Source organism: Lethenteron reissneri, chromosome 55 (assembly GCF_015708825.2).
Source record: "Lethenteron reissneri isolate LAM-NWPU_2019-01 chromosome 55, ASM1570882v1, whole genome shotgun sequence".
Classification (NCBI taxonomy): Eukaryota; Metazoa; Chordata; class Hyperoartia; order Petromyzontiformes; family Petromyzontidae; genus Lethenteron; species Lethenteron reissneri.
This window is the reverse complement of record NC_083833.1, coordinates 9629144-9655953: the sequence shown is the minus strand read 5'-3', so window position 1 is coordinate 9655953 and position 26810 is coordinate 9629144. Positions and strand designations below refer to the sequence as shown.

The 26810-nt window shown below is 60.8% G+C and overlaps 2 protein-coding genes across 2 annotated transcripts in view; one reads left to right on the top strand and one right to left on the bottom strand.

Annotated features, from left to right (window-relative positions):
- The window catches only part of LOC133356795 (uncharacterized), a 492315-nt gene that overhangs the window by 278796 nt on the left and 186709 nt on the right, over positions 1-26810 (top strand). The gene's annotated exons all lie outside the window — the stretch shown is intronic.
- Positions 220-25375, bottom strand: NTN4 (netrin 4). The gene is made up of 10 exons (XM_061574561.1): positions 24739-25375; positions 13239-13846; positions 7037-7351; positions 6186-6312; positions 5247-5435; positions 4292-4499; positions 3520-3656; positions 3166-3234; positions 2593-2763; positions 220-1683 (listed from the first exon to the last, which is right to left on the bottom strand). Exons 1-10 carry the CDS (start codon positions 24869-24871, stop codon positions 1541-1543), a joined length of 2100 nt encoding a protein of 699 aa, XP_061430545.1. The 5' UTR covers positions 24872-25375; the 3' UTR covers positions 220-1540.

Below are 26810 nucleotides of genomic sequence, written 5' to 3'. Positions count from 1 at the left end.
CCCGTGTCTATCTCCTGCTCCCCGTGTCTCTCCCCTCCTCCACGTGTCTCTCTCCTCCCTTCCGTGTCTCTCTACTCCTCCCCGTCTCTCCCCTCCTCCCCGTGTCTCTCCCCTCCTCCCCGTGTCTCTCTCCCCCTCCTCCATGTGTCTCTCCCCCTCCTCCATGTGTCTCTCCCCTCCTCCCCGTGTCTCTCTCCCTCCTCCCCGTGTCTCTCCACTCCACCTCCCCGTGTCTCTCTCCTCCACCTCCCCGTGTCTCTCTCCTCCACCTGCCCCTGCCTCTCACCTCCTCCCTCACTGCCGTTCCTTGCACAGCTACTTGGGCTCAAGTCTCGGCTTCGTGGGGTTTCTATTTAACTTTCCTGGCGTTCTCCCAAGCGGGCAGCCACGGGCGCTGGTGGACATAGCGGGCTGAGATCCATCAGCAGGCAGCCAGGGGCTACAGTGGGCCGTGCTGGCATGAGGGCAATGTTCACAGGGGGGGGGGGGGGGTGGGGGAGTGCTGACAAGACAATCCGTGTCGAGGATTGTCACCCTGGACAGCAGGAATCACGGGCGGACAACGGCTCGAACCCAGCAGCAGCAGCGGCCACCGCCGCCGCTGCAGGAGTAGCGGAGGAAATCGCTGCGACGCTTCCTTCGTGTTCACGAGCATCGACCGCTCCCCTTTTCGTGGCCTTCGGGAGACCGGCACGGCGGGGCAAAGTGCATCGAGAACCGTTCCAGCGCTCCCACCACGGCACGGGCCGCTCTTCCTCCTCCAACTCCAACTCCAACTCTTCGCAGGCGCGAGCTTCCTTCGGCGATCCTCGCCAAAGCGTCACCGCCCGGAGATTCCACCGACGTCCCAACAGTTCAGGTAGAACTCACACCCCGAGCGAGAGGCCCCGGGCTGGCGATCTCTCACCGTCTCCCCGGCCAGCCGCTTCCCGGCGTCCCAAACCGAACGAGCAGTGACCCCCCCCCCCCCCCCCCCCCCCCCCGGGCCTCCCGCCGCCGGGACGCGAGGCGAGACGCTGTAACCCCCGAGGTGAACCTCGTGGATGTCCAGCGAGACTGCCTCTGCCGAGAAGTCAAGGTCAAATGTCTCGCAGGACGGCGCTATTTCTCCATCGGCGGCTCCGACCCAACCGTGGTGGTAATTCCACGTTCCCGTGGCGGTTGGGGGGAAGCAGGCAGTCTTCTCCACCGTCTTTTCGCGCTCTGGAGTTAAGGCCGAGGGGAGGCGGCGGCGGCGGCGGCGAGGGCTTGGAGCGGCGAGCGCACGCGGGGACGCGGGCCACCACACGCCCCCCCCCCCCCCCCCCCACCGACGCTGGCGAGCCGCTAACGAGCGACTCACGAGCCCCGAACGAGCCGCTAGCTCGGGTCGCAACTCCCCCACGGCTCGGCGCTCCCCACTCCCACGTCCGCCCGGCACCGCGTGTTGCCTCGGCGCCGGGCGGAACCCGCGGCCCGCACGGTCTCGGGAACGTTCCGAGGGCAGGATTCCGTGGAGGCGTCGACGCCGAATCCCTCGGCAAGGGCGGCACGGTCGCGCTTAGGCCTTGGGGCAGCCGGCCCTCAGGAAGGCCATCACCTCCTTGGCCACGCTGCTCTTCCACGGCTTGACGTAGCTGTTGAGGTCGACGACCAGCCGCTTGGTTTTCAAGTCCTCCTGGCCGGCGATTAAATAGTCCATGCCTGTCACGAAACAGACAGAGAGAGAGGGAGGGAGTGAGACGCGAGAGAGCGTCGGCAGAGCGAGGCGTGCAGCGAGACGACCACGAGGTTTCATCACGGACTGACAAACTCGCTCCCTCCGCTCAGCCGTGTAAGCGAGCATCACCCTGCGTGCCGTGGCAAACGAGCGAGCGTTCACGTTTTATCGAGAACGAGCCGAAACATTCGGCCGGGCGCGACATCGGGGCAAAACGTTCGGTTGGGACGGAGCGGACGCGGAGAGATTTCAAACGAGGCGAGGGCGGACAAGTGTGTCACCCCCCCTGGGAGAGGCTGCGTCTCCACGATGGCTCGCGAGGGACGACTCGCTCGAGAGGGACGTCACCACGCTTCCGCACGAGACTAAATGCCGCTCTCCGGCGAGCTGCACCGAGTTCAATTCAACGGCCCCTCTCCTCCCCCCCCCCACTCTCTGCACCTCTCTGACAGAGATGCTCAAGAGTTGCGGGAAACTTTCCTGGCTCCGCCAGAACTTGGCGCAGTCCGCCACGGAGCGGCCGATTCCCCCCCCCACCGACACCGCCACCGCTGAGCCGCGTGGCGTCAACACTCGGCCTGTTTGTGCCGCGTCCTCGGCGAGGAATTTACGGGCTTTCTAACGGATTAATGTTTAATCCGCGCGTACCGCCGCCACACGCTCCCATTCCTCCTCGCTGCCGCGATGCCAAATCGCCGGACCGCTCCCCCCCCCACCACCACCTCGGCCGTGCGGCGTCGCGGGGGGGCGGGTGGGGGGGCTCCCGTCGGGACGTTGCCGCGCGTCCGCGAGCGTCGGCGAGGGCGGGAGTGCGACGCCTCTCCCACGGCCTTCTGGGAGCGCGAGCGGCGTAGAGCGGTTGGCGACGCGGGCCGGGCGGGCGAGGGACTCACCCGGGTTGAGCACGGGACAGGTGCACCCGCGGTGGGTCCACGACTCGGGGTAGAGCGTGCCGCCCGAGGAGTCGCCGCGCCGGCGCGCGCCCCGCAGCACCTTGTCCACCTTGACGTTCACCTCGGCGTGCGAGCCGCGGTCGTGCGCCGAGAGCACGCGCGCCTTCAGCACTGCGCGAAGACGGAGAGCGCACGTGTAGCCTTAGAAGAGTGCTGGGGCAAGAGCTGTTAGCGAGTAGCACCCGTGAAGGCCGGCACGGCGCACGATGGGGTGGGAGGCCAAGAACACGCCCGGCGATGTTTGGACACCGCACCAGGTACTCATTTGAGGCCGAGTGGACCTAGTGGAGGCCCAGGACTGGCTCAGATAATCATCACCGGCGATGGCCATCAGCGGGGTTCATAGCGCAGCGCGCGAACCGCTACGTTATCACACGCGCGTACACAAAGTACACACACATGCACACACGCGCACACGCACAAAGGTCCCCAGTGTAGCTCACACAGACTGCCGGGCCAAGTGTTGTCACGGCACACGAGGGGGTGGTGTTGGCGGCCACTGTGCTCTCTTACCGTACGTGTATTTCATCGCACAGAACTCCTCCACGCTCGCTATGGTCCTGTCCTTACACAGGCACTTCCCTGCGTGACAAGGGACAGGAGATCACGACGATTTACCCTCACGCTCCCTGCAAACGCACCACGTCCCAACGCCACCAATCGGAGATTTCAAATCCCTCCCCGTGCGCCGGGCTCGATACGGCCTCGCGCAGCCCGGCACACGGCGGCTCCCGGCACGCGCCGGCGCAGGTTTTGCCGTGGGGCAAACTCCGTGCGGGAAGGCGCCCGGAACCGGAAATCGAAGCCGGCCCCTTCCCGCCGCGGGAAGCGTAGCGGCGGCGCCACCGCCACCCTCCTGCCGCTCACCCGGGTCTCGTGCGGCCGAGAAGCCCTGCTGCTCGTCCTCCCAGCCCGCCTTGGCCGCGTGCCGATTGGGCGAGGAGGGGATGAGGTCAGGGATGCGCCCGCCAACGGGCACCTCGTGGCGGGGCTCCGCGTCGAACCTGCGGGCGGCAGAGTGGGGGGGGGGGGGGGGAGAGGGGGGGGGGGCGGGGGGGGGTAACGTCAAAGTGGTCCCTGCACCGTCCCCCAATGGGCCGAGAACTCCCCCCCCCCCTCCCCTCCCTTCCCCTCCCCCCCCTGCTGTCGCCGCTCGTTTGCGCAGGAACTGGCGCTGACTTTCCTGTGCGGGGCCGTGGAGCTTCCTCGCCGCGCGCGACCCCCTCGCTCCGCCTTCACCCGTCGTTCCGATTCATAAACCATGCCGCCGCACAGTACACGCACCCGGCGGGCGGCGAGATTGGGATAGTTGCCCCGCAGTTGAGCTTGCGTGAGCGTGAGTGAGCGTGAGCGAGCGACAGTGAGCGAGTGAGCGTGCGTGGGTGAGCGCAGGTGAGTTTAGGCGAGTGTAGGTGAGCGTGAGTGAGCGATAGTGACCGTGAGTGAGTGAGCGTGAGTGAGCGTGAGTGAGTTTGTGTGAGCGTGAGCGAGCGTGAGTGAGCGACAGTGAGCGTGAGTGAGCGATAGCGACCGTGCGTGAGCGAGCGTGAGCGAGCGTGAGTGAGCGTGAGTGAGCATGCGTGGGTGAGCGCAGGTGAGCTTAGGCGAGTGTAGGTGAGCGTGAGTGAGCGTGCATCACCCCTCGGTGCAGGTGCCCGTGTGCGGATCGCAGGAGCCCGCACAGTGGCACGGGATGCAGCCGCCCTCGCCGAAGCCCCAGTATCCCATCATGCACCGGTCGCAGTGCCGCCCCCCCACGCCGGGCTTGCAGAAGCAGTACCCCGTGCCGGGGTCGCAGCTCGCCTGCCGCTGGTTCGTGAGCGCGCCCAACGGGTGGCACTCGCAGGCTGCGGGTGGGGGAGGGGAGGAGGGAGGGGGGGGAGAAGGGGGGGGGCCCTTTATCCCGGCAGCTCACGACGCTTCAGTCGCACGGGGTCACGGTCGGGACGTCGCCACGGACGATGGTGCCGCGTGACGTGAAATCAGTCAACGCTGGGCCTGCGAGACCGGCTCCCACAGCCCGCCACCATGGCTCCCACAACCACCAACGTCACCGCCGCAATCACAAACGTTACCGCCACTGCCACCACCGACACCACCATCACCACAACAATCATACACCAACATCACAACCACGGCCATCACCACCACCATCGCCACCACTACCACAACCGCAACAACCACCACCACAACCGCCACCCTGCCACGAGTGTGGAATTTCCAACACGTGTTCAGGACCCGTCAGTGGAGACGAGCAGCACGAAAGGCTCATATCAGGATGGGGAAACCTTGACGGTGACGATGATGATGACGATAGTGATGATGACGATAGTGATGATGACGATAGTGATGATGACGATGATGATGACGATGATGATGACGATAGTGATGATGACGATGATGATGACGATGATGATGACAATAGTGATGATGACGATGATGATGACGATGATGATGACGATGATGATGACGATGATGATGACGATGATGATGACGATCACGTGAAGAGACTGGAGGCCTATAACATTCCCACTGGTAGCCTTGTTGTACGGCGCAGCAAGTCCAGAAGAGGTGAGGGTGGCGGTGTGCCGTGCCTCGGCACGTGCGCGGGGAGTTGCCGCTCTCCGCCGGGTGCCGGTAGAAGCCCGGCTTGCAGCGGTGGCAGTGCCGCCCCTCGGTGTGGTGGCGGCAGCCGTCGCACACGCCGCCGCTGCGGTTCCCCGATGCCTCCCACAGCGCGCGGTCCAGGTGGCAGCTGTCCGCATGGCCGTTACAGTGGCACTCTGCAGGGACGGGGGGGGGGAGATGGGGAGAGGGAGGGGAGACGGGGGGAGGGAGGGGAGATGGGGGGAGGGAGGGGGGGAGACGGGGGGAGGGAGGGACAATGGGCCGAGTTGACCCTCAACTAGGATGTGAACTCGCAGCCTTACGAGCCGCTCGCTCTACCGCCGAGCCCCTGGCCGGATAGAAGATGCAGCCACAGACAATACAGCAGATGTACACGTTTGTGTGCGTGTGTGAGTGTGTGAGCGTGAGTGTGTGTGCATGAGCGTGCGTGTGTGCGTGCGTGTGTGCGTGCGTGTGTGTGTGCATGTGTGTGTGCGTGTATGAGCGTGTGTGTATGAGCGTGTGTGTGTGTGTGTGTGCGTGCGCGCGTGTATAAGCGTGTTTGTATGAGCGTGTGTGTGTGTGTGAGCGTGTGTGTGTGCGTGCTTGTGTGCGTGAGTGTATGAGCGTGAGCGTGCGTGTGCGTGTATGCGTGTATGAGCGTGTGTGTGTGTGTGCGTGCGTGTGTGTATGAGCATGTGTGTGTGTGCGTGCGTGTGTGTATGAGCATGTGTGTGTGTACGTGTGTGTGCGTGTATGAGCGTGTGTGTGCGTGTATGAGCGTGTGTGTGTGCGTGCGTGTGTGTGTGAGTGTATGAGCATGCGCGTGTGTGCGTGCGTGTGTGCACGAGCATGCGTGCGTGCGTGTGTGCGTGTATGAGCGTGCGTGCGTGCGTGCATGTGAGCGTGCGTGTGTGCGTGCGTACTCTGGCACTCGTTGGGCTCCCCGGTCTTGCCATTGCCGGGCTGCCAGGGCCGGTCGTTGTAGATGGGGCGGCAGCGCTCGCAGTGCTGCCCCTCCGTGTGGTGGTGACACACGCAGCGGCCGTGCACCTGCACCACACACACACGCACTGGGCTGCACTCACACGTGCACCTGCACCACGGCCACACACATGCACTGGGCTGCACTCACACGTGCACCTGCACCACGGCCACACACACGCACTGGGCTGCACTCACACGTGCACCTGCACCACGGCCACACACATGCACTGGGCTGCACTCACACGTGCACCTGCACCACGGCCACACACACGCACTGGGCTGCACTCACACGTGCACCTGCACCACGGCCACACACACGCACTGGGCTGCACTCACACGTGCACCTGCACCACGGCCACACACACGCACTGGGCTGCACTCACACGTGCACCTGCACCACGGCCACACACACACACTGGGCTGCACTCACACGTGCACCTGCACCACGGCCACACACACGCACTGGGCTGCACTCACACGTGCACCTGCACCACGGCCACACACACACACACTGGGCTGTGCTCACACGCGCGTCTCACGCACACTCGCACACACTCGCACACACTCGCGCACTCATGCACTCGCAAGGCGTCTCCACACTCGCACACCCGCACACTCACACACTCGCACACGCGCACAGTCACGCACTCACACACACACTGGGCTGCACTCACACGTGCGTCTCACGCACTCGCACACTCACGCACACTCGCACACACTCGCACACACTCGCACACTCACGCACTCGCATACACACACACTCGCACTCGCAAGGCGTCTCCACACTCACGGAGACGAGGCTGCTGCTGCTGCTGCTGGAGGCGCCGGGTGCCGGCTCGCAGCGCTCCGCGTGGCCGTGGCACAGGCAGCTCCCGCGCAGGATCAGGTCGTAGACGGCAAAGTGACCGGGGCTCGAGTCCGCGCCCTCGCCGCCACCCACGGCGCTGGAGGCGGCGCCGGACGGCGGCGCTGGCGCCGGGCAGCGCCGGCACTCCTGCCGCCTGAGCAGGCGCAGCCGCAGGTTGGTGACGCCGAGGCGCTGGCGGGCAGCGGCGCCGAACGGGTCATCCAGGGGTCGCGACGGGGTCACGGCTCGAAAGATCACCTGCACGTGGCACGGGGGGAGGGAGGGAGGGAGGGAGGGAGGAACAGAGGGAGGGAGAGAAGGGCAACGGAGGGATGGAGGGGGGAGGGAAGTGGTCGTGACGCTGCCCAGCGGAGGCGCGTTCGCCGCTTGCTGTGCACGTACGCGGTTCGAACCCGGCCGGACGCCCTGGTTAACGCTGCGGCCTGTGCACGTGTCGTAAAATACGGTCAAAACTTCGTGAAAAACGACACCGCCAATTGCTCAATTGGGGTTACGGCAGACGACGTCGCTACCGATCGCCCTGCGCTACGAGCTGGGCGCCAGCGCCGACGGCGCGAAGTTAGTAGCACCGATGACGAGGCACAGGCCCAAAAGCCTCACAACGGCAAGGCGCGTGATTTGAGCCACGGGCGATAGCGAGAAGAGCCCGGGGGGGGGGGGGGGGGGGCGGTGATGGGAATTGCCAAGCGGAGCGGCGTGAGGGAACAAGCGGGAAGAGAAGTGAGCTGCGGTTTGGTGGGTGGATGAGTTGTTGTGACTGTCATTGTGGTCAGTGGGTGGGTGAGTGGGGGAGTGGGTGGGTGAGTGGGTGGATTAGTCGGTGGGTGGATGAGTGGGTGAGTTGTTGTGACCTGCAGTGTGGTGAGTGGGTGGGTGGGTGGGTGAGTGAGTGAGCGGGTGGGTGAGTGGGTGGATGGGTGAGTGGGTGGGTGAGTGGGTGGGTGAGTGGGTGACTTGTTGTGACCTGCAGTGTGGTGAGTGGGTGAGTGGGTAGGTGAGTGAAGGCGGCCAGGCGTGGTGCTGGCCACCCATTCGCTCGTGTACCGTTCCGGCCTTCACAGGTGCTCGTGAACAGCAGTTGCACGAACAGTTTATTTGAGGCTATATGGGGGGGTCGTTGTCTTTTGTTCAGAGAGGGAGGGTGGTGGTGTGAGTTAATGTGTGTTAGACTTTAACATGAATGAGTACCTGGTGTGGTATGTAAATACCGGCACTGTGGAACCAAAGGCCTTGATAGGTGCTCGCGAACAGCGCTTGGCTTTACAGGGTTGTGTCTGCATGCATCTGTACGAGAGTGTGAGTGTGTTAGTTTAAGGAAGGGTGATTGTGAGTAAGTGTTAGTGAGCGAGTGTGTTAGTGTGTTAGTGGCGAGCGGTAGTGTAGTGGTTAGCACTGCGCTACGAACCTGGTGGCCCGGGTTCGATTCCCACTCACGGCCAACACCAGTGACGATGATCTGAACCGGTCCTGGGCCTCCGATAGGTCAACTCAGCCTCAAATGAGAACCTGGTGTGATGTGTAAACATCGCCGTTGGGGAGACAAAGGCGGCCGGGCGTGGTGCTGGCCACCCGCCCCCTCGTGTGCAGTGCCGGCCTTCATAGGTGCTCGCTAACAGCACTTGCCCCTACAGTCTGTTAAGGCTACACGGGGGATCTTTGTCTTTATGTTAGCGAGTGTGTGCGTCACAGCGCTCAGCTCCCGACAGCCCCCCCCTCCCCCCACATGATCCCTCTCTGTTCACTCCCTGGGCCCCACTGAGAGCCCCCCCCCCCCTGCCTGGTGTACGCGTGGTGTAAGCGTGGTGTAAGCGTGGTGTACGAGAGCCACGCTGTCCAGTACTGTTGGTACGACCATCGGTCCCTGGGTACGCGGATCCCGACACCCCTGCCCCATCCCCCGCCACTCCTCCCTTACCCGCGAGCGGGATTCGAACTTGGGTCACCAGGTTGCACATGCACACTTGCTGAACGTCTTTCTCGCCGTGCATAGCCAACCATGCTCATCGGAGGTGCGGATTTGTATCCCAGCGCGCGAACCACCGCACTACTGCTCCCACTCATCCACCCGCTCACTCGCCCGCCCGCTCGTCCGCTCGCCCGCCCGCCCGCCCGGTCATCCACCGACCCACCACAGGTCACCGCACTTCTCTCGCACTTCTCCACCTGGGAATTCCCTCCTCCCATCATCATCATCGTCATCGTCTCTTCCCCCCCCCCCCCATGTCTCTCAACCACAACAACAATCTGGTTCAATTTAACGCTCCCGTCCGCTGCAACTTTGATCAATGCTCTTTGTTGCTGGACGTTGAACGGCTTGGGCAAGTGGGGCCGGCTGTGCCGAGTAAAGCGGCCACGAGGCAAAGCCACGAGCCGGGAGGGGAGCCGAGCCGAAGCGCTACGAAGTCAACCACAACACCACAGGGGCGCTGCGAAGTCAACCACCGCACCACAGGGGCGCTGCGAAGTCAACCACACCACCACAGGGGCGCTGCGAAGTCAACCACACCACCACAGAGACGCTGCGAAGTCAACCACACCACCACAGCGGCACTGCGAAGTCAACCACAGCACCACAGGGGCGCTGCGAAGTCAACCACAACACCACAGGGGCGCTGCGAAGTCAACCACACCACCACAGCGGCACTGCGAAGTCAACCACAACACCACAGCGGCGCTGCGAAGTCAACCACACCACCACAGCGGCACTGCGTAGTCAACCACAGAACCACAGCACCACAGCGGCGCTGCGAAGTCAACCACACCACCACAGCGGCGCTGCGAAGTCAACCACAGAACCACAGCACCACAGAGGCACTGCGAAGTCAACCACAACACCACAGAGGCACTGCGAAGTCAACCACAACACCACAGGGGCAGCCGTGAATAACGCTCGCTCCGCGGCTCCCTGCAGACGCGCCGCGCGCCGCGCGTCTTAAAGCGTCGGGATTACTACTCGGGGCGGTCAACATCCTGCTCCCCGCACGACCGGTAATCTCATGAAATACAACAATAAGCGGGAGCGTAAAACAACACAAGAAAGCCAGGCACGCCGAATGGGGTTTGTGCAGCGAATGTAAAGGAGTTGAGGGGCACAGACGCGACGGGTTCAGCTCCTTAGCGGAGGACCAAAGCGGCGGCGCGACGGGCGCCAGCGCCGCTGATTCGCCATCCCGAGGTCACCGCCGGTTCGACCCCACGGCTGCAAGTTCCTCAACACGCCCCGGCCCGCTGCCTCCGTTCTGCCCCGGCAGCGCGAGATCGCGTTAAAAAAAAAAAAATCGCGCACAAAAATAAATTCTCCTCTCGGCTGCCACTCCGTCGCTCTCCTCGCCCGCCCGCCCGCGTCTACCTCAGCCGAGTTGAACGCCGCCGCGCGCCGCGCGCTCCGTTCGTGGGACAAACACGGGGGGGCGGTGGGGAGGGGGGGCCATCCTGCCGAGACGCGACAACCCCGAGTGGCGGCGGCGGGACCGGGGAAGCCCGCACGGCACGCGTGCCGCTAAAACCGGGTGGCACCGCCGCTCCCTCCGCGGGCGGTTTTCATGGTGGGACAGGTCGACTTTGGACTCCCGGCGGTAGCAGCAGGTGGTTGTGAGTCCTCGCCCCCAGCCTACGGGAAGATTCCCTGTCGCACCCATCGCGCCCATCGCGCCCATCGCACCCATCGCACCCATCGCACCCATCGCGCCCATCGCACCTATCGCACCCAATCGCGCCCATCGCACCCAATCGCGCCCATCGCACCCATCGCACCCAATCGCGACCATCGCACCCATCACGCCAATCGCAACCATCGCACCCAATCGCGCCCATCGCACCCAATCGCGCCCAAACGCACCCATCGCACCCATCATCTCTCTTCCTCCTCTGGCTGGCCCCAGGGCCCAGAGTGCGGCGTGCGGGTCGGCCGCGGCGGCTCGCTCCACGCTCGCTCTCTCGCATTCAATTTGCTTCAAAGGAAGGCAAATATTGACTTTCTCAGGGTTCGAATTAAAGCCGGAGAAAGAGAGCGAGCGAGAGCGAGAGAGAAAAAAAACAAACCCCCGCTCGCTTTATTTTCACCGCCTCATATTTTTAGACGCCGAGCCACGTTAGCATTCCGCCCGCGCGCTGGGAAGACGGAAACTTTGGCAGAATCGCCGGCGCGATGCTTACCATGGCGGCTCACGGGAACGCCGCCGCATTCACACCGAGCGCCGTCGCTTCGAGCGGACGCTCGCCCATTCACGCCTCCGTCTATCCGTCTCGTCGCCGAATAACAATCGGGGCGTGAACCACCCACAGCCTCGGCGAGCGGTGAACTCCACCGACCCATGACCTAGAAGTCACGGAGTTGGCATCCTGGCAAGGAGTGAACTCCACCACCACTTGTTGTAGGTCAGCGGACCCTGCCATGAGAATGCGGAATTTCCACCACTGGCCTGGTGCCCGGAACGGAGCGCCGCGCCATCGCAAAGGGAGCCATTTGCCTTCTGCGCGACATTCCGTTTGCCACCGACCCCGACGCACTCTCCATCATCGTCACCGTCGCCGCCGTCGCCGCCGCGTCGCGCTGGAGCGGTGCCAGGGCCTCGCGCCACGATGAGCGACGCTCCCCCAAGGAGCGCCGCCGATCGCCTTTGTCACCGCACACACAAAGCCCCTCGTCAGTCGCGGGGCTCGGCGCTCAAGCCGTCTCCACCACCACCACCACTGCCACAACCGCAACAACCGCCACCACCGCCACAATCGCAACAACTGCTACCACCGCCACCACCACTGCCACCGCCACCACCACTGTCACCACCACCACCGCCACAATCACAACAACTGCTACCACCGCCACCACCGCTGCCACCGCCACCACCACCGTCACCACCAAAATCGCAACAACCGCCACCACCGCCACCACCACCGTCACCACCACAATCGCAACAACCGCCGCCACCGCCGCCACCGCCACCCCGCGTGGTCACTGCCCCCCCCCACCGTCTCTATCAGCATTCCTCAGCCGGGGCTGGATTGTCCACATTCCCATGGCGGGGAGGGGGTGGGGGATCAGGCTACGCCGCAGGATGGCAGTTGTTGGCAATTAAACTTGAAAGTACTAACTTTATAGACCACGGAGGGATGATTGGCCATACGAACTTGATGTTCGTAACGTCATTTGTGTACCACCGACCACGAACAGCACGTGAACAAACACTCTGACAAACAGTGACGCTGTGTATGTGATACTTGTGTGCATCTGTGTGCATCTTCTTGGTTCTTTCGGTAAAGTCACGTAGAATGGAAATAATAAAATAAGAAAAATAAAACATAATAAAATTATTTTATTATGTAATATTTCTTATTATTTTATTATTATTTTATTATGTTTTATTTTATTATGTTTTATTATATTTCTTTTATTATTTCCATTCTACGTGAATCCCTGCAGTCACGAAAGCTTTAAATCGAAATCTGTGTGCATGTTCACGTGTGCGTGTGTGCATGGGCTTGTGAGTGCAGCGGTGAGCGCGCTACACTACAAGCCCGGCCACCCGAGCTCGATTCCTGCTCACGGCAGTACCAGTGAAGATTATCTGGACCAGTCCCGGGCCTCTCTAGGTCGACTCAGCCTCAAATCAGTACCTGGTGTGATAAAAAATCGCCACGCGGGAGACAAAGGCGGCCGGGCGAGATGCTGACCACCCTCCCCCTCGTGTGCCGTGTCGACCTCCATCGGTGCTCGGGAACAGCACTTGCCCCGACAGTCTGCACAGGCTATACGGGGGATCTTTGTATGTTGTGTGCACGCGAGGGGGGTGGTGCACTGGTGAAGTGGATCACGCCCCGAGACCCAAGTTTGATTCCCGGACGTCAACGGACGAGTTACAGCCGAACCAATCCTGGGCATTCTCTACGCAAGTTCGGCCTCAAGTGAATATACGACCAGGGAGACAAAGGCGGCCGTGGCAGTGCTGGCCACACCACCCCATCGCCACTTTCTAGCCCCGTAGTTACGTTGAATTTCTTCCGCGCCGTACGCAGCCAGCCGTGCGAATCGGGAGGTGCGGCCTTCGCAGCTGCTCGTTAACAGCACCGGGGGGACCTTTGTCCGTGCCGCGTGCGTGCGCGCGTGCCGCGTGCGTGCGCGTCCCACCTCTCCGCCGGTGCACGGCCGCGCCTGCGAGTAGCGCGACGTGCACACGGCGCCCGGCTCGTCGGCGTCGTCGGCGAGCGCGAACTCGGCGCGGCAGTCGGCCGCGAAGAACTGGAGCGGCGTCCAGCTGACGCCGCCGTCGCGCGACCGCTCCAGCAGCATGGCAGCCGGGCGGCTCGAGCGGAATATGGCGACCATGTGGGTGAAGAGGAACTCCCCGCCCAGGTCCAGCCGCACCTCGTCGGCCCGCGCGCCGCCCGCCGACTGCCACCAGGAGCGCGGGCGGGCGAACGGCGAGTCGGCCATGGCCGAGGGGCTCCGCGCGGCACCCCCGCCCGCCCGCGAGTCGCACACCGCGCGGCACGGCCCGCGACGGCACGCGGCCGCCCCCCCCTCGGTCTCCATGTCAGTCTCGCGGCCGCGGCGGTGGCGGCGCCGGTGACCAGAGTGGCGCTCCTCCGGCGAGCCGCCCGCCGCCACGCAGGCCGGCTCGGAGCCGTTGAGGCCGCACTGCGTGAGGGTGGAGAGGCTGCGGCCCTGCGCCAGGTTGCCCAGCGGCGGGTTGCACGCGCGGCCCGCGCAGCGAGATGCGCGGGCCGGCACTGAGGCTGCGTGGGAAAACACGAGGCGGCGCGTCAACAACAACGACGACGACGATCGCAACAACAACGACCACGACAGCAACAATGATCGCAACAGCAACAACCACGACGATCACAACAACAATAACGACTTAAAGCTTTCGTGACTGCAGGGATTCATCTTCTTGGTTCTTTCGGTAAAGTCACGTAAAAGGAAAATAATAAAATAATAAAAATAAAACATAATAAAATCATTCTCACGACGTTTCGGCCAGAACGCAAGCAGCCGTCTTCAGGTGGAGAACAGGTCTGTCGAGAAAGATTATTATTTTCCTTCTACGTGACTTTACCGAAAGAACCAAGAAGAACAATAACGACATCGTGCGCGGCTCGTTGAGTCCCGAGCAAAGCGCATCCACCGTCCACCGCCAGGAGACACGCTGCCAGCTCAGAGCTGGAACTCAACTCGCTCGCCACGCAGGGGCACGGCGATCCAGCACTCGCACACTCGCTCACTCGCACACTCGCTCGCACACTCGCTCACTCACTCGCTCGCACACTCGCTCACTCACTCACACGCTCACACACTCGCTCACTCACTCGCTCGCACACTCGCTCACTCACTCACACGCTCACTCGCTCGCTCGCACACTCGCACACTCGCTCGCACACTCGCTCACACACTCGCTCACTCGCTCCCCGGCGGGCGGTCAGTCACCTGTCCTCTTCACTCTTCTACAGCTACTACCGCGGTCACTTCACATGTGACACACATTGATAAATATGCATCTTCGTTTGCTTACATATTAGTGTCTACAGTGGTTTCTGTAACTCACTTCTGTAATCTGTGTTGTGTTCCAACGTGGTTGGTAATTCTGCCCAAGACGATTTGCACCGCAGGGAATCTATTCTGTGACAAGTGTTCGATTCCTCGTCGTGCGAGGAGCACTTGTTGTTGTTGATCATATTTTCTGTTTGTTGCTGAATGAAGTTGTTTACGCCGCAGCTCACTACTCCCCTCTCATCTCACTCCACCCCCCTCTCATCTCACTCCACTCTCATCTCATCTCACTCCACTCTCATCTCACTCCACTCTCATCTCACTCCACTCTCATCTCACTCCACTCCCCTCTCATCTCACTCCACTCCCCTCTCATCTCACTCCACTCCCCTCTCCCCGCACTCCACTCCCCTCTCCCCTCACTCCACTCCCCTCTCCCCTCACTCCACTCCCCTCTCATCTCACTCCACTCCCCTCTCATCTCACTCCACTCCCCTCTCATCTCACTCCACTCCCCTCTCATCTCACTCCACTCCCCTCTCATCTCACTCCTCCCCTCTCACCTCACTCCACTCCCCTCTCATCTCACTCCACTCCTCTCTCATCTTACTCCACTCCCCTCTCATCTCACTCCACTCCCCTCTCATCTCACTCCACTCCCCTCTCATCTCACTCCACTCCCCTCTCATCTCACTCCACTCCCCTCTCATCTCACTCCACTCCCCTCTCATCTCACTCCACTCGCCTCTCATCTCACTCCACTCCCTCTCATCTCACTCCACTCCCTCTCATCTCACTCCACTCCCTCTCATCTCACTCCACTCCCCTCTCACCTCACTCCACTCCCCTCTCACCTCACTCCACTCCCCTCTCATCTCACTCCACCCCCCTCTCATCTCACTCTACCCCCCTCTCATCTCACTCTACTCCCCTCTCATCTCACTCCACTCCCCTCTCATCTCACTCCACTCCCTCTCATCTCACTCCACTCCCCTCTCACCTCACTCCACTCCCCTCTCATCTCACTCTACCCCCCTCTCATCTCACTCTACTCCCCTCTCATCTCACTCCACTCCCTCTCATCTCACTCTACTCCCCTCTCATCTCACTCCACTCCCCTTTCACCTCACTCCACTCCCCTCTCATCTCACTCCACTCCCCTCTCATCTCACTCCACTCCCCTCTCACTCCACTCCCCTCTCATCTCACTCCACTCCCTCTCATCTCACTCCACTGCCCTCTCATCTCACTCCACTGCCCTCTCATCTCACTCCACTCCCCTCTCATCTCACTCCACTCCCCTCTCATCTCACTCCACTCCCCTCTCATCTCACTCCACTCCCCTCTCATCTCACTCCACTCCCCTCTCACCTCACTCCACTTCCCTCTCATCTCACTCCACTCCCCTCTCATCTCACTCCACTCCCCTCTCATCTCACTCCACTCCCCTCTCATCTCACTCCACTCCCCTCTCATCTCACTCCACTCCCCTCTCATCTCACTCCACTCCCCTCTCACCTCACTCCACTCTCCTCTCATCTCACTCCACTCCCCTCTCATCTCACTCCACTCCCCCTCTCATCTCACTCCACTCCCCTCTCATCTCACTCCACTCCCCTCTCACCTCACTCCACTCCCTCTCATCTCACTCCACTCCCCTCTCATCTCACTCCACTCCCCTCTCACCTCACTCCACTCCCCTCTCATCTCACTCCACTCCCCTCTCATCTCACTCCACTCCCCTCTCATCTCACTCCACTCCCCTCTCATCTCACTCCACTCCCCTCTCATCTCACTCCACTCCCCTCTCATCTCACTCCACTCCCCTCTCACCTCACTCCACTCCCTCTCATCTCACTCCACTCCCCTCTCATCTCACTCCACTCCCTCTCATCTCACTCCACTCCCCTCTCACTCCACTCCCCTCTCATCTCACTCCCCTCTCATCTCACTCCACTCCCCTCTCATCTCACTCCACTCCCCTCACTCCACTCCCCTCTCATCTTACTCCACTTCCTCTCATCTTACTCCACTCCACTCCCCTCTCACTCCACTCCCCTCTCATCTCACTCCACTCCCCTCTCATCTCACTCCACTCCCCTCTCATCTCACTCCACTCCCCTCTCATCTCACTCCACTCCCCGGGCGGTCGCCCCCCCCTCTGCTGCCCACCGTCAGGGACTCCCTCCTGCCTCTGGTCAAGTCCAGGTTCCAGACTCCCCTCTCCTCGTCTGCCACTCCGCTCTCTGCGACCGAGCGTCTCCGTTCTGACAGAAACACTTCCTCCTGCACAGAGCGCTCCTCCATCCCAACCCGCTTCCACCAAAACCCTCCTCCCCAACGCAGCAATCCCTCCTCCCCCTCATCCAAGCCACCGTCTCCCCTCTCGTCAAGCAGCGTCCAGGCCTTGTGACGCGCGCGTGTAACAATCGTGTACAAACATAATTCACTGGCCTCACTCCGCTGCCGGATTGAGGGTAACCCCGCGTCGTGTTTGTTTCTGGGGGTTATCTGACCGTACTTCACCACGCTGGTCATCGTGGGTGGATGAGGCAGGAGGGGAGGGGGCTGGCGAAGCGGGGCCGGTTCCGACCCCGCCCGCCGCTGGAAGTGAAAATCCGCAGCGCAAACCCGCACTCGGCTCGCCGGGTTTCACGGCGCAGCGTGGCGCTAACCGCTGCACCACCGCTCCCCCCCCACCCCCGACACCTGCCCACGTGCGCCTATCGGCAGGCGTCGCGTGCAGGGACTTGCCTCGACGTGCGTTCCTACACGAGGGCTCTCCGTGCGCACGTCGCCCCGTGGCCTGGATGGAGGGAGCCGAGTGGCCTCCGCGTCTCTCACTCCGCTCACCGCCGACAGCTGACTAACCACACTTTGGGACGTCCCCAATTGGCCAGGACCCTCCTGTAAACTGAGTCTCGAGATTCGGCGAGGCTTTTAAAAACAAATCCAAAGCGTCTTCTTGGTTCTTTCGGTAAAGTCACGTAGAATGGAAATAATAAAATAATAAAAATAAAACATAATAAAAAAAATATCACGACGTTCTGGCCACAACGCAAGCAGCCGTCCTCAGGTGGAGAAACGTCGTGAGAATTATTTTATTATGTTTTATTTTTATAATTTTATAATTTCCATTCTACGTGACTTTACCAAAAGAACCAAGAAGATGAATCCCTGCAGTCACGAAAGCTTTAAATCGAAAAATCCAAAGCGATTTCCTGCTCAGATGAGCTCTGAGCCGGTGCCCATCTTCTCATTTCATCACAGAGTCCATGGGGGAAATTCCACGTTCCTATGGCGGGGCAGAGTCGTCTCATAAAGCAATCAAAGTGACCCCTCAAAAAGTGGCGCCCGTTGAAAGGGACGCTGGAGGAACGACGGCCTGATTGGGCAACCAAACCGGGATTGGAACTCACGGTCCCAGTGACTCGCGGATCGCTCGCGGGTAAACAAACACCTCGGACTCGTCGCACACAGAGAGACGGGGGGACGTCTGAAGATTGGAACGCAGAGAAAGGTGGTGACTGTCCTCAGGGGAAGGCTGTTGCAGACTGCAAGCCGAGCAGCGTAGAAACGTAGGTCTCCGTCGCACGCGGACGCGTGGAGGAAAACGTGCCCTCTGTTTTGAACAGTCGGTGAGAGTGTGATCATTTATTTCTTCAAAGGGGCAATGCTATTGTTGCAAGAGCTTGGGGAAAAGAGAGGATGGAGAGGGAATTCCAAAGCGGAGCGGTGCAAGGGAAGAAGCTGAAAGAGAAGGGAGGTGACCTGCGGTGTGGTGAGTGCGTGGCTGAGTGGGTGGGTGATTGGTTGGGTGGGTGAGTGGTGTGGTGGTTGAGTGAGTGAGTGGCGTGGTGGTTGGGTGAGTGATTGAGTGGTGGTTGAGTGAGTGAGTGGCGTGGTGGTTGGGTGAGTGAGTGAGTGGTGGTTGAGTGAGTGAGTGGCGTGGTGGTTGAGTGAGTGAGTGAGTGGTGGTTGAGTGATTGAGTGGTGTGGTGGTTGAGTGAGTGAGTGGTGTGGTGGTTGAGTGAGTGAGTGGGGTGGTGGTTGAGTGAGTGAGTGGTGTGGTGGTTGAGTGAGTGGTGTGGTGGTTGAGTGAGTGAGTGGGGTGGTGGTTGAGTGAGTGAGTGGCGTGGTGGTTGGGTGAGTGAGTGGTGTGGTGGTTGAGTGAGTGAGTGGCGTCGTGGTTGAGTGAGTGAGTCGTGTGGTGGTTGAGTGAGTGAGTGAGTGGTGGTTGAGTGGCGTGGTGGTTGAGTGAGTGAGTGGCATCGTGGTTGAGTGAGTGGCGTGGTGGTTGAGTGAGTGAGTGGTGTGGTGGTTGAGTGAGTGAGTGAGTGGTGGTTGAGTGAGTGAGTGGTGTGGTGGTTGAGTGAGTGAGTGGCGTGGTGGTTGAGTGAGTGAGTGGTGTGGTGGTTGAGTGAGTGGCGTGGTGGTTGAGTGAGTGAGTGGCGTGGTGGTTGAGTGAGTGAGTGGCGTGGTGGTTGAGTGAGTGAGTGGCGTGGTGGTTGAGTGAGTGAGTGGTGTGGTGGTTGAGTGAGTGAGTGAGTGGTGTGGTGGTTGAGTGAGTGAGTGGTGTGGTGGTTGAGTGAGTGAGTGAGTGGCGTGGTGGTTGAGTGAGTGAGTGGCGTGGTGGTTGAGTGAGTGAGTGGCGTGGTGGTTGAGTGAGTGGGGTGGTGGTTGAGTGAGTGAGTGGTGTGGTGGTTGAGTGAGTGAGTGGTGTGGTGGTTGAGTGAGTGAGTGAGTGGTGTGGTGGTTGAGTGAGTGGGGTGGTGGTTGAGTGAGTGAGTGGCGTGGTGGTTGAGTGAGTGAGTGGCGTGGTGGTTGAGTGAGTGAGTGAGTGGTGGTTGAGTGAGTGAGTGGTGTGGTGGTTGAGTGAGTGAGTGGTGTGGTGGTTGAGTGAGTGAGTGGGGTGGTGGTTGAGTGAGTGAGTGGGGTGGTGGTTGAGTGAGTGAGTGGCGTGGTGGTTGAGTGAGTGAGTGGTGTGGTGGTTGAGTGAGTGAGTGGTGTGGTGGTTGAGTGAGTGAGTGAGTGGTGTGGTGGTTGAGTGAGTGAGTGGCGTGGTGGTTGAGTGAGTGAGTGGCGTGGTGGATGAGTGAGTGAGTGGTGTGGTGGTTGAGTGAGTGAGTGAGTGGTGTGGTGGTTGAGTGAGTGAGTGGGTGGTGGTTGGGGTGAAGTGAGTGAGTGGTGGTGGGTTGAGTGTGTGAGTGAGTGGTGGTTGAGTGAGTGAGTGGTGTGGTGGTTGAGTGAGTGAGTGAGTGGTGTGGTGGTTGAGTGTGTGAGTGGCGTGGTGGTTGAGTGAGTGAGTGGTGTGGTGGTTGAGTGAGTGAGTGGCGTGGTGGTTGAGTGAGTGAGTGAGTGGTGTGGTGGTTGAGTGAGTGAGGGGCGTGGTGGTTGAGTGAGTGAGTGAGTGGGGTGATGGTTGAGTGAGTGAGTGGTGTGGTGGTTGAGTGAGTGGTGGTTGAGTGAGTGAGTGGTGTGGTGGTTGAGTGAGTGGTGTGGTGGTTTAGTGAGTGAGTGGTGTGGTGGTTGAGTGAGTGGCGTGGTGGTTGAGTGAGTGAGTGGCGTGGTGGTTGAGTGAGAGTGAGTGGTGTGGTGGTTGAGTGAGTGAGTGAGTGGTGTGGTGGTTGAGTGAGTGAGTGGCTGGTGGATGAGGTGAGTGAGTGGTGGTGTGGTGGTTGAGTGAGTGAGTGGTATGGTGGTTGAGTGAGTGAGTGGTGTGGTGGTTGAGTGAGTGAGTGGCGTGGTGGTTGAGTGAGTGGTGTGGTGGTTGAGTGAGTGAGTGGTGGTTGAGTGTGTGAGTGGCGTGGTGGTTGAGTGAGTGGCGTGATGGTTGAGTGAGTGAGTGAGTGGGGTGGTGGTTGAGTGAGTGCGTGGTGGTTGAGTGAGTGAGTGGTGGTTGAGTGTGTGAGTGGCGTGGTGGTTGAGTGAGTGGCGTGGTGGTTGAGTGAGTGAGTGGGGTGGTGGTTGAGTGAGTGAGTGAGTGGGGTGATGGTTGAGTGAGTGAGTGGTGTGGTGGTTGAGTGAGTGAGTGGTGGTTGAGTGAGTGAGTGGTGTGGTGGTTGAGTGAGTGGTGTGGTGGTTTAGTGAGTGAGTGGTGTGGTGGTTGAGTGAGTGGCGTGGTGGTTGAGTGAGTGAGTGGCGTGGTGGTTGAGTGAGTGAGTGGTGTGGTGGTTGAGTGAGTGAGTGGCGTGGTGGTTGAGTGATTGAGTGAGTGGTGTGGTGGTTGAGTGAGTGAGGGGCGTGGTGGTTGAGTGAGTGAGTGAGTGAGTGGGGTGATGGTTGAGTGAGTGAGTGGTGTGGTGGTTGAGTGAGTGAGTGGTGGTTGAGTGAGTGAGTGGCGTGGTGGTTGAGTGAGTGGGGTGGTGGTTGAGTGAGTGAGTGGTGTGGTGGTTGAGTGAGTGAGTGGTGTGGTGGTTGAGTGAGTGAGTGAGTGGTGTGGTGGTTGAGTGAGTGGGGTGGTGGTTGAGTGAGTGAGTGGCGTGGTGGTTGAGTGAGTGAGTGGCGTGGTGGTTGAGTGAGTGAGTGGTGGTTGAGTGAGTGAGTGGTGTGGTGGTTGAGTGAGTGAGTGGTGTGGTGGTTGAGTGAGTGAGTGGGGTGGTGGTTGAGTGAGTGAGTGGGGTGGTGGTTGAGTGAGTGAGTGAGTGGTGTGGTGGTTGAGTGAGTGAGTGGTGTGGTGGTTGAGTGAGTGAGTGAGTGGTGTGGTGTTGAGTGAGTGAGTGGCGTGGTGTGAGTGAGTGGCGTGGTGGATGAGTGAGTGAGTGGTGTGGTGGTTGAGTGAGTGAGTGAGTGGTGTGGTGGTTGAGTGAGTGAGTGGTGTGGTGGTTGAGTGAGTGAGTGAGTGGTGTGGTGGTTGAGTGTGTGAGTGGCGTGGTGGTTGAGTGAGTGAGTGGTGTGGTGGTTGAGTGAGTGAGTGGCGTGGTGGTTGAGTGAGTGAATGAGTGGTGTGGTGGTTGAGTGAGTGAGGGGCGTGGTGGTTGAGTGAGTGAATGAGTGGTGTGGTGGTTGAGTGAGTGAGGGGCGTGGTGGTTGAGTGAGTGAGTGAGTGGGGTGATGGTTGAGTGAGTGAGTGGTGTGGTGGTTGAGTGAGTGAGTGGTGGTTGAGTGAGTGAGTGGTGTGGTGGTTGAGTGAGTGGCGTGGTGGTTGAGTGAGTGAGTGGCGTGGTGGTTGAGTGAGTGAGTGGTGTGGTGGTTGAGTGAGTGAGTGGTGTGGTGGTTGAGTGAGTGAGTGGCGTGGTGGATGAGTGAGTGAGTGGTGTGGTGGTTGAGTGAGTGAGTGGTATGGTGGTTGAGTGAGTGAGTGGTGTGGTGGTTGAGTGAGTGAGTGGCGTGGTGGTTGAGTGAGTGGCGTGGTGGTTGAGTGAGTGAGTGGTGGTTGAGTGTGTGAGTGGCGTGGTGGTTGAGTGAGTGGCGTGATGGTTGAGTGAGTGAGTGGGGTGGTGGTTGAGTGAGTGGCGTGGTGGTTGAGTGAGTGAGTGGTGGTTGAGTGTGTGAGTGGCGTGGTGGTTGAGTGAGTGGCGTGGTGGTTGAGTGAGTGAGTGGGGTGGTGGTTGAGTGAGTGGTGTGGTATGTGAGTGGCGTGGTGGTTGAGTGAGTGAGTGGCGTGGTGGTTGAGTGAGTGAGTGGTGGTTGAGTGAGTGGTGTGGTGGTTGAGTGAGTGGTGTGGTGGTTGATTGAGTGAGTGAGTGGCGTGGTGGTTGAGTGAGTGGCGTGGTGGTTGAGTGAGTGAGTGGCGTGGTGGTTGAGTGAGTGGTGTGGTGGTTGAGTGAGTGAGTCGTGTGGTGGTTGAGTGAGTGAGTGGCGTGGTGGTTGAGTGTGTGAGTGAGTGGTGGTTGGTGTGTGAGTGGCGTGGTGGTTGAGTGAGTGAGTAGCGTGGTGGTTGAGTGAGTGAGTGGTGTGTGAGTGGCGTGGTGGTTGAGTAGTGTGGTGTGTGTGTGAGTGGTGTGGTGCTTGAGTGAGTGAGTGGTGGTTGGTGTGTGAGTGGCGTGGTGGTTGAACGCGGCGGTGGATGAAGAGGCGCAACATTCTGCTAGACCGAGTCCTCAACACAGGAGGAGGAATCAACAAGGCTGGAGGGCATGGACACAAACACGCACAGATCCACACGGACACGCACAGACGTCACCCCGCACCCCCACAGATAGCGAGACGCACACGGACACACCCTCGGGTGCATACCTGCTTCGCGAGACGGAGACAAACATCTCCCCTTTACTCTTTTGAAACTTTTTGGCCCCACGGAGTTAGCGAGCGCCTATTAAGGCCATGGCGCAAGGGGACGGTGGGTGACGGCGCATCCGTGCCGCACCGCACCAGGAACGCGTGTTTCAGTCCGATTCACATCTGTCATCGTCAGCGTTGAGCGGCACGGGCAGGCATCGAGCCGAGGTGACCGCGAGCGAGCGGACGCAAAGACAGCGCTCCCACGTGCGTCCTCCGACAGGGTGTTGGCGCTAGTGATGTTAGCGAGCACCTATTAAGTCCAGCACGGCGGTGGGGTGGCCCTGCCCGATCAACTTTGTCTCCGGAGTACTGATGCTGTTTACTCACGGTGGTATGTTCTCATTTAAGGCTGAGTTGACCTAGGGTATGGTCACACGAACATTTAAATAGGCAGGGGTACACACACACACAGTGCGCACCACTCAAACACGCACGTCACCACAGTACACAGATTCACACAGGGACAGACAGACAGAAACATTCATACACACACACATTCACATAGCCACCCACGCACATTCACAGACACACACAAAGATCCCTCGTGTAACCTTTAACAGATTGTTGGAGCAAGTGCTGTTAGCGAGCACCTATGAAGGCCGGCACGGCACACGAGGGGGTGGGTGGCCAGCACCACGCCCGGCCGCCTTTGTCTCCCCAGTGGCGATGTTTACACACCGCACAAGATACGGCGTGAGCGGGAATCGAACTCGGGTCGCCAAGTCCGTAGCGCAGGGCGCTAACCGCTACCCTTCCATCACAACAACAACCGCTATTCACCACTAAGTGGCGGCGACGTGACCACGGCACTTGTGCCAGGCTAGGTGCACGTTGAGGCCACGTGAAGTGTCGAACAACCCCCTGGCAGGTCACGGGGCAGACCCAGCAGGTGCCACGGGGCAGACCCAGCAGGTGCCACGGGTCGACTGACTGAGATGACCGAGATGAGTGGCCGATGCACCACCTGTGCCCCCTACTCTGCCAACTCGCTGTGCTTTAGCCACCCGGCGCTCCGCTCGTTGTTGTGAGCGTCGCTCCTCCGCCCTCCGTTGTTGCTGGAGGGCGACTGCCTCCAACTGCCCAGTAGCGTCCTTCACGAGCCTCCTCCATTGAGGCCGACCTTGACACCGCTGGTGCCAGTCATCGGCAAGTCCACTCAGCTCCACTTCCTCCTGTACCACATCACTCCATCTCTTCTCTAGCCCGTGCTGCGCCCGTTTAGCCCCCTCCATCCGGCCGAACAAAAGCTGTCTAGGCATGCGGTGGCTGGGCATGCGGGCTACATGACCCAGCCAACGCAGCCTTGCCTGCCGGAGGAGCTCACGGATGGGAGTTTGTCCAGATCTTTGCAGTGCAGACACAAAGATCACCCGTATAGCCTTAACAGACTGTAGGGGCAAGTGCTGTTAGCGAGCACCTATGAAGGCCGGAACGGCACACGAGGGGGTGGGTGGCCAGAACCACGCCCGACCGCCTTTGTCTCCCCAGTGGCGATGTTTACACACCGCACCGGGTACTCATTTGAGGCTGAGTCGACCTAGGGGAGGTCCAGCACCGGTTCAGATAATCGTCACCGGTGTTGGCCGTGAGTGGGAATCGAACTCGGGTGGCCGGGGTTCATAGCGCAGCGTAGCGCTAACCGCTACACCACCGCTCGCCACACACACAGACAGACACACACACAGACAGACACACACACAGACAGACACACACACACAGACAGACACACACAGAAACACACACACAGAAACACACACAGAGAGACACACACAGACACAGACACACACACAGACACACACACAGAGACACACACAGACACCCACACACAGACACACACACACAGACACACACACAGACACACACACACAGAGACACACACACAGAGACACACACACGCACAGGGCACTGTGGTCACCTGCTGTCTGGTCTCGCGTGGACATCGCTGCCGCCACCACCACGGTCACCGCCATCGTCGTCTCGAGCAGCAGCAGCAGCAGGAGGAGCGGTGGTGGCGGCGTAGACCCCAAGCGGCCCCACGCGCGCGTCATCGCCTCGTCTCACGCACTCATCATCATCGTCTCACGCACTCATCATCATCGTCTCACGCACTCATCATCATCATCGCCTCGTCTCACGCACTCATCATCATCGCCTCGTCTCACGCACTCATCATCATTGCCTCGTCTCACGCACTCATCATCATCATCTCACGCACTCATCATCATCATCATCGTCTCACGCACTCATCATCATCATCTCACTCATCATCATCATCGTCTCACGCACTCATCATCATCGCCTCGTCCCAATCCTGCATCTCAAACCCCCCCGGCCGTCTCGTCGCATCCCGGGGGGGGGCGGAAAAGTTTCTTGGCCCCGTCCCACCCAGCCACTCACCCAGCCACTCACTCACTCACCCAGCCACTCACCCGCCCAGACACTCACTCACCCAGCCACTCACCCGCCCAGACACTCACCCAGCCACTCACTCACTCACCCAGCCACTCACCCAGCCACTCACCCAGCCACTCACTCACCCAGCCACTCACCCAGCCAGCCACTCACTCACCCAGCCACTCACCCAGCCACTCACTCACTCACTCACCCAGCCACTCACCCAGCCACTCACCCACCCAGCCACTCACCCGCCCAGACACTCACCCAGCCACTCACTCACTGACCCAGACACTTACCCACCCAGCCACTCACCCAACCAGCCACTCACCCACTCACCCAGCCACTCACTCACACCCAGTCACTTACTCACCCAGCCACTCACTCACTCACACTGCCACTCACCCACCCAGCCACTCACCCACCCAGCCACTCACTCACCCAGCCACTCACTCACCCAGCCACTCACCCACCCAGCCAGCCACTCACTCACCCAGCCAGCCACTCATTCACTCAGCCACTCATTCACTCACTCACCCACCCAGCCACTCACTCACTCACCCAGCCACTCACTCACCCAGCCACTCACCCACCCAGCCAGCCACTCACTCACCCAGCCAGCCACTCATTCACTCAGCCACTCATTCACTCACTCACCCACCCAGCCACTCACTCACCCAGCCACTCACTCACTCACCCAGCCACTCACCCACCCAACCAGCCACTCACCCACTCACCCAGCCACTCACCCACCCAGCCACTCACTCACCCAGCCACTCACCCACTCAGCCAGCCACTCACTCACCCAGCCAGCCACTCACTCACCCAGCCATTCACTCACCCACCCAGCCAGCCACTCACTCACCCGCCCGTCACCCTGGACCACTACTCTCACGCGCAGCCTCCCGCTCCGTCTCGCTCCACTCAATGAGTCGATCCTCAACTCACGCGGCCGTTTCCGCAAACAAAGGCGATGGCCGGGGGAGGAGCCCACGTGCGGCGGGCGGGTGGGGCGTGGCCTCGTGGCAGTAGGCGTGGCAGTGGGCGTGGCCTCGTCACAGTAGGCGTGGCTTCGTGGCAGTAGGCGTGTTAGTAGGCGTGGCCTCGTCACAGTAGGCGTGGCCTCGTGGCAGTAGGCGTGGTAGTGGGCGTGGCCTCGTCACAGCAGGCGTGGCCTCGTAATAGTGGGCGTGGCCTCGTCACAGTGGGCGTGGCCTCGTGACAGTGGGCGTGGTCTCGTCACAGGGGCGTGGCCTCGTCACAGTGGGCGTGGCCTCGTGATAGTGGGCGTGGCCTTGTGGCAGTGGGCGTGGCTTCGTCACAGTAGGCGTGGCCTCGTGTTTGTGGGCGTGACCTCGTGGCAGTGGGCGTGGCCTCGTGCATCTTCAAGCGCCGATCGCTCCGGGGGGGAGGGGGGGTTGGGGTGGTTGGGGGGGAGGGGGGGTGGGGGGGTTGGGGGGTTGGGGGGTTGGGGGGGTTGGGGGGTTGGGGGGGAGGGGGGGTTGGGGGGGGTTGGGGGGGAGGGGGGGTTGGGGGGGGTTGGGGGGGGAGGGGGGGTTGGGGGGGGGTTGGGGGGGTTGGGGGGGAGGGGGG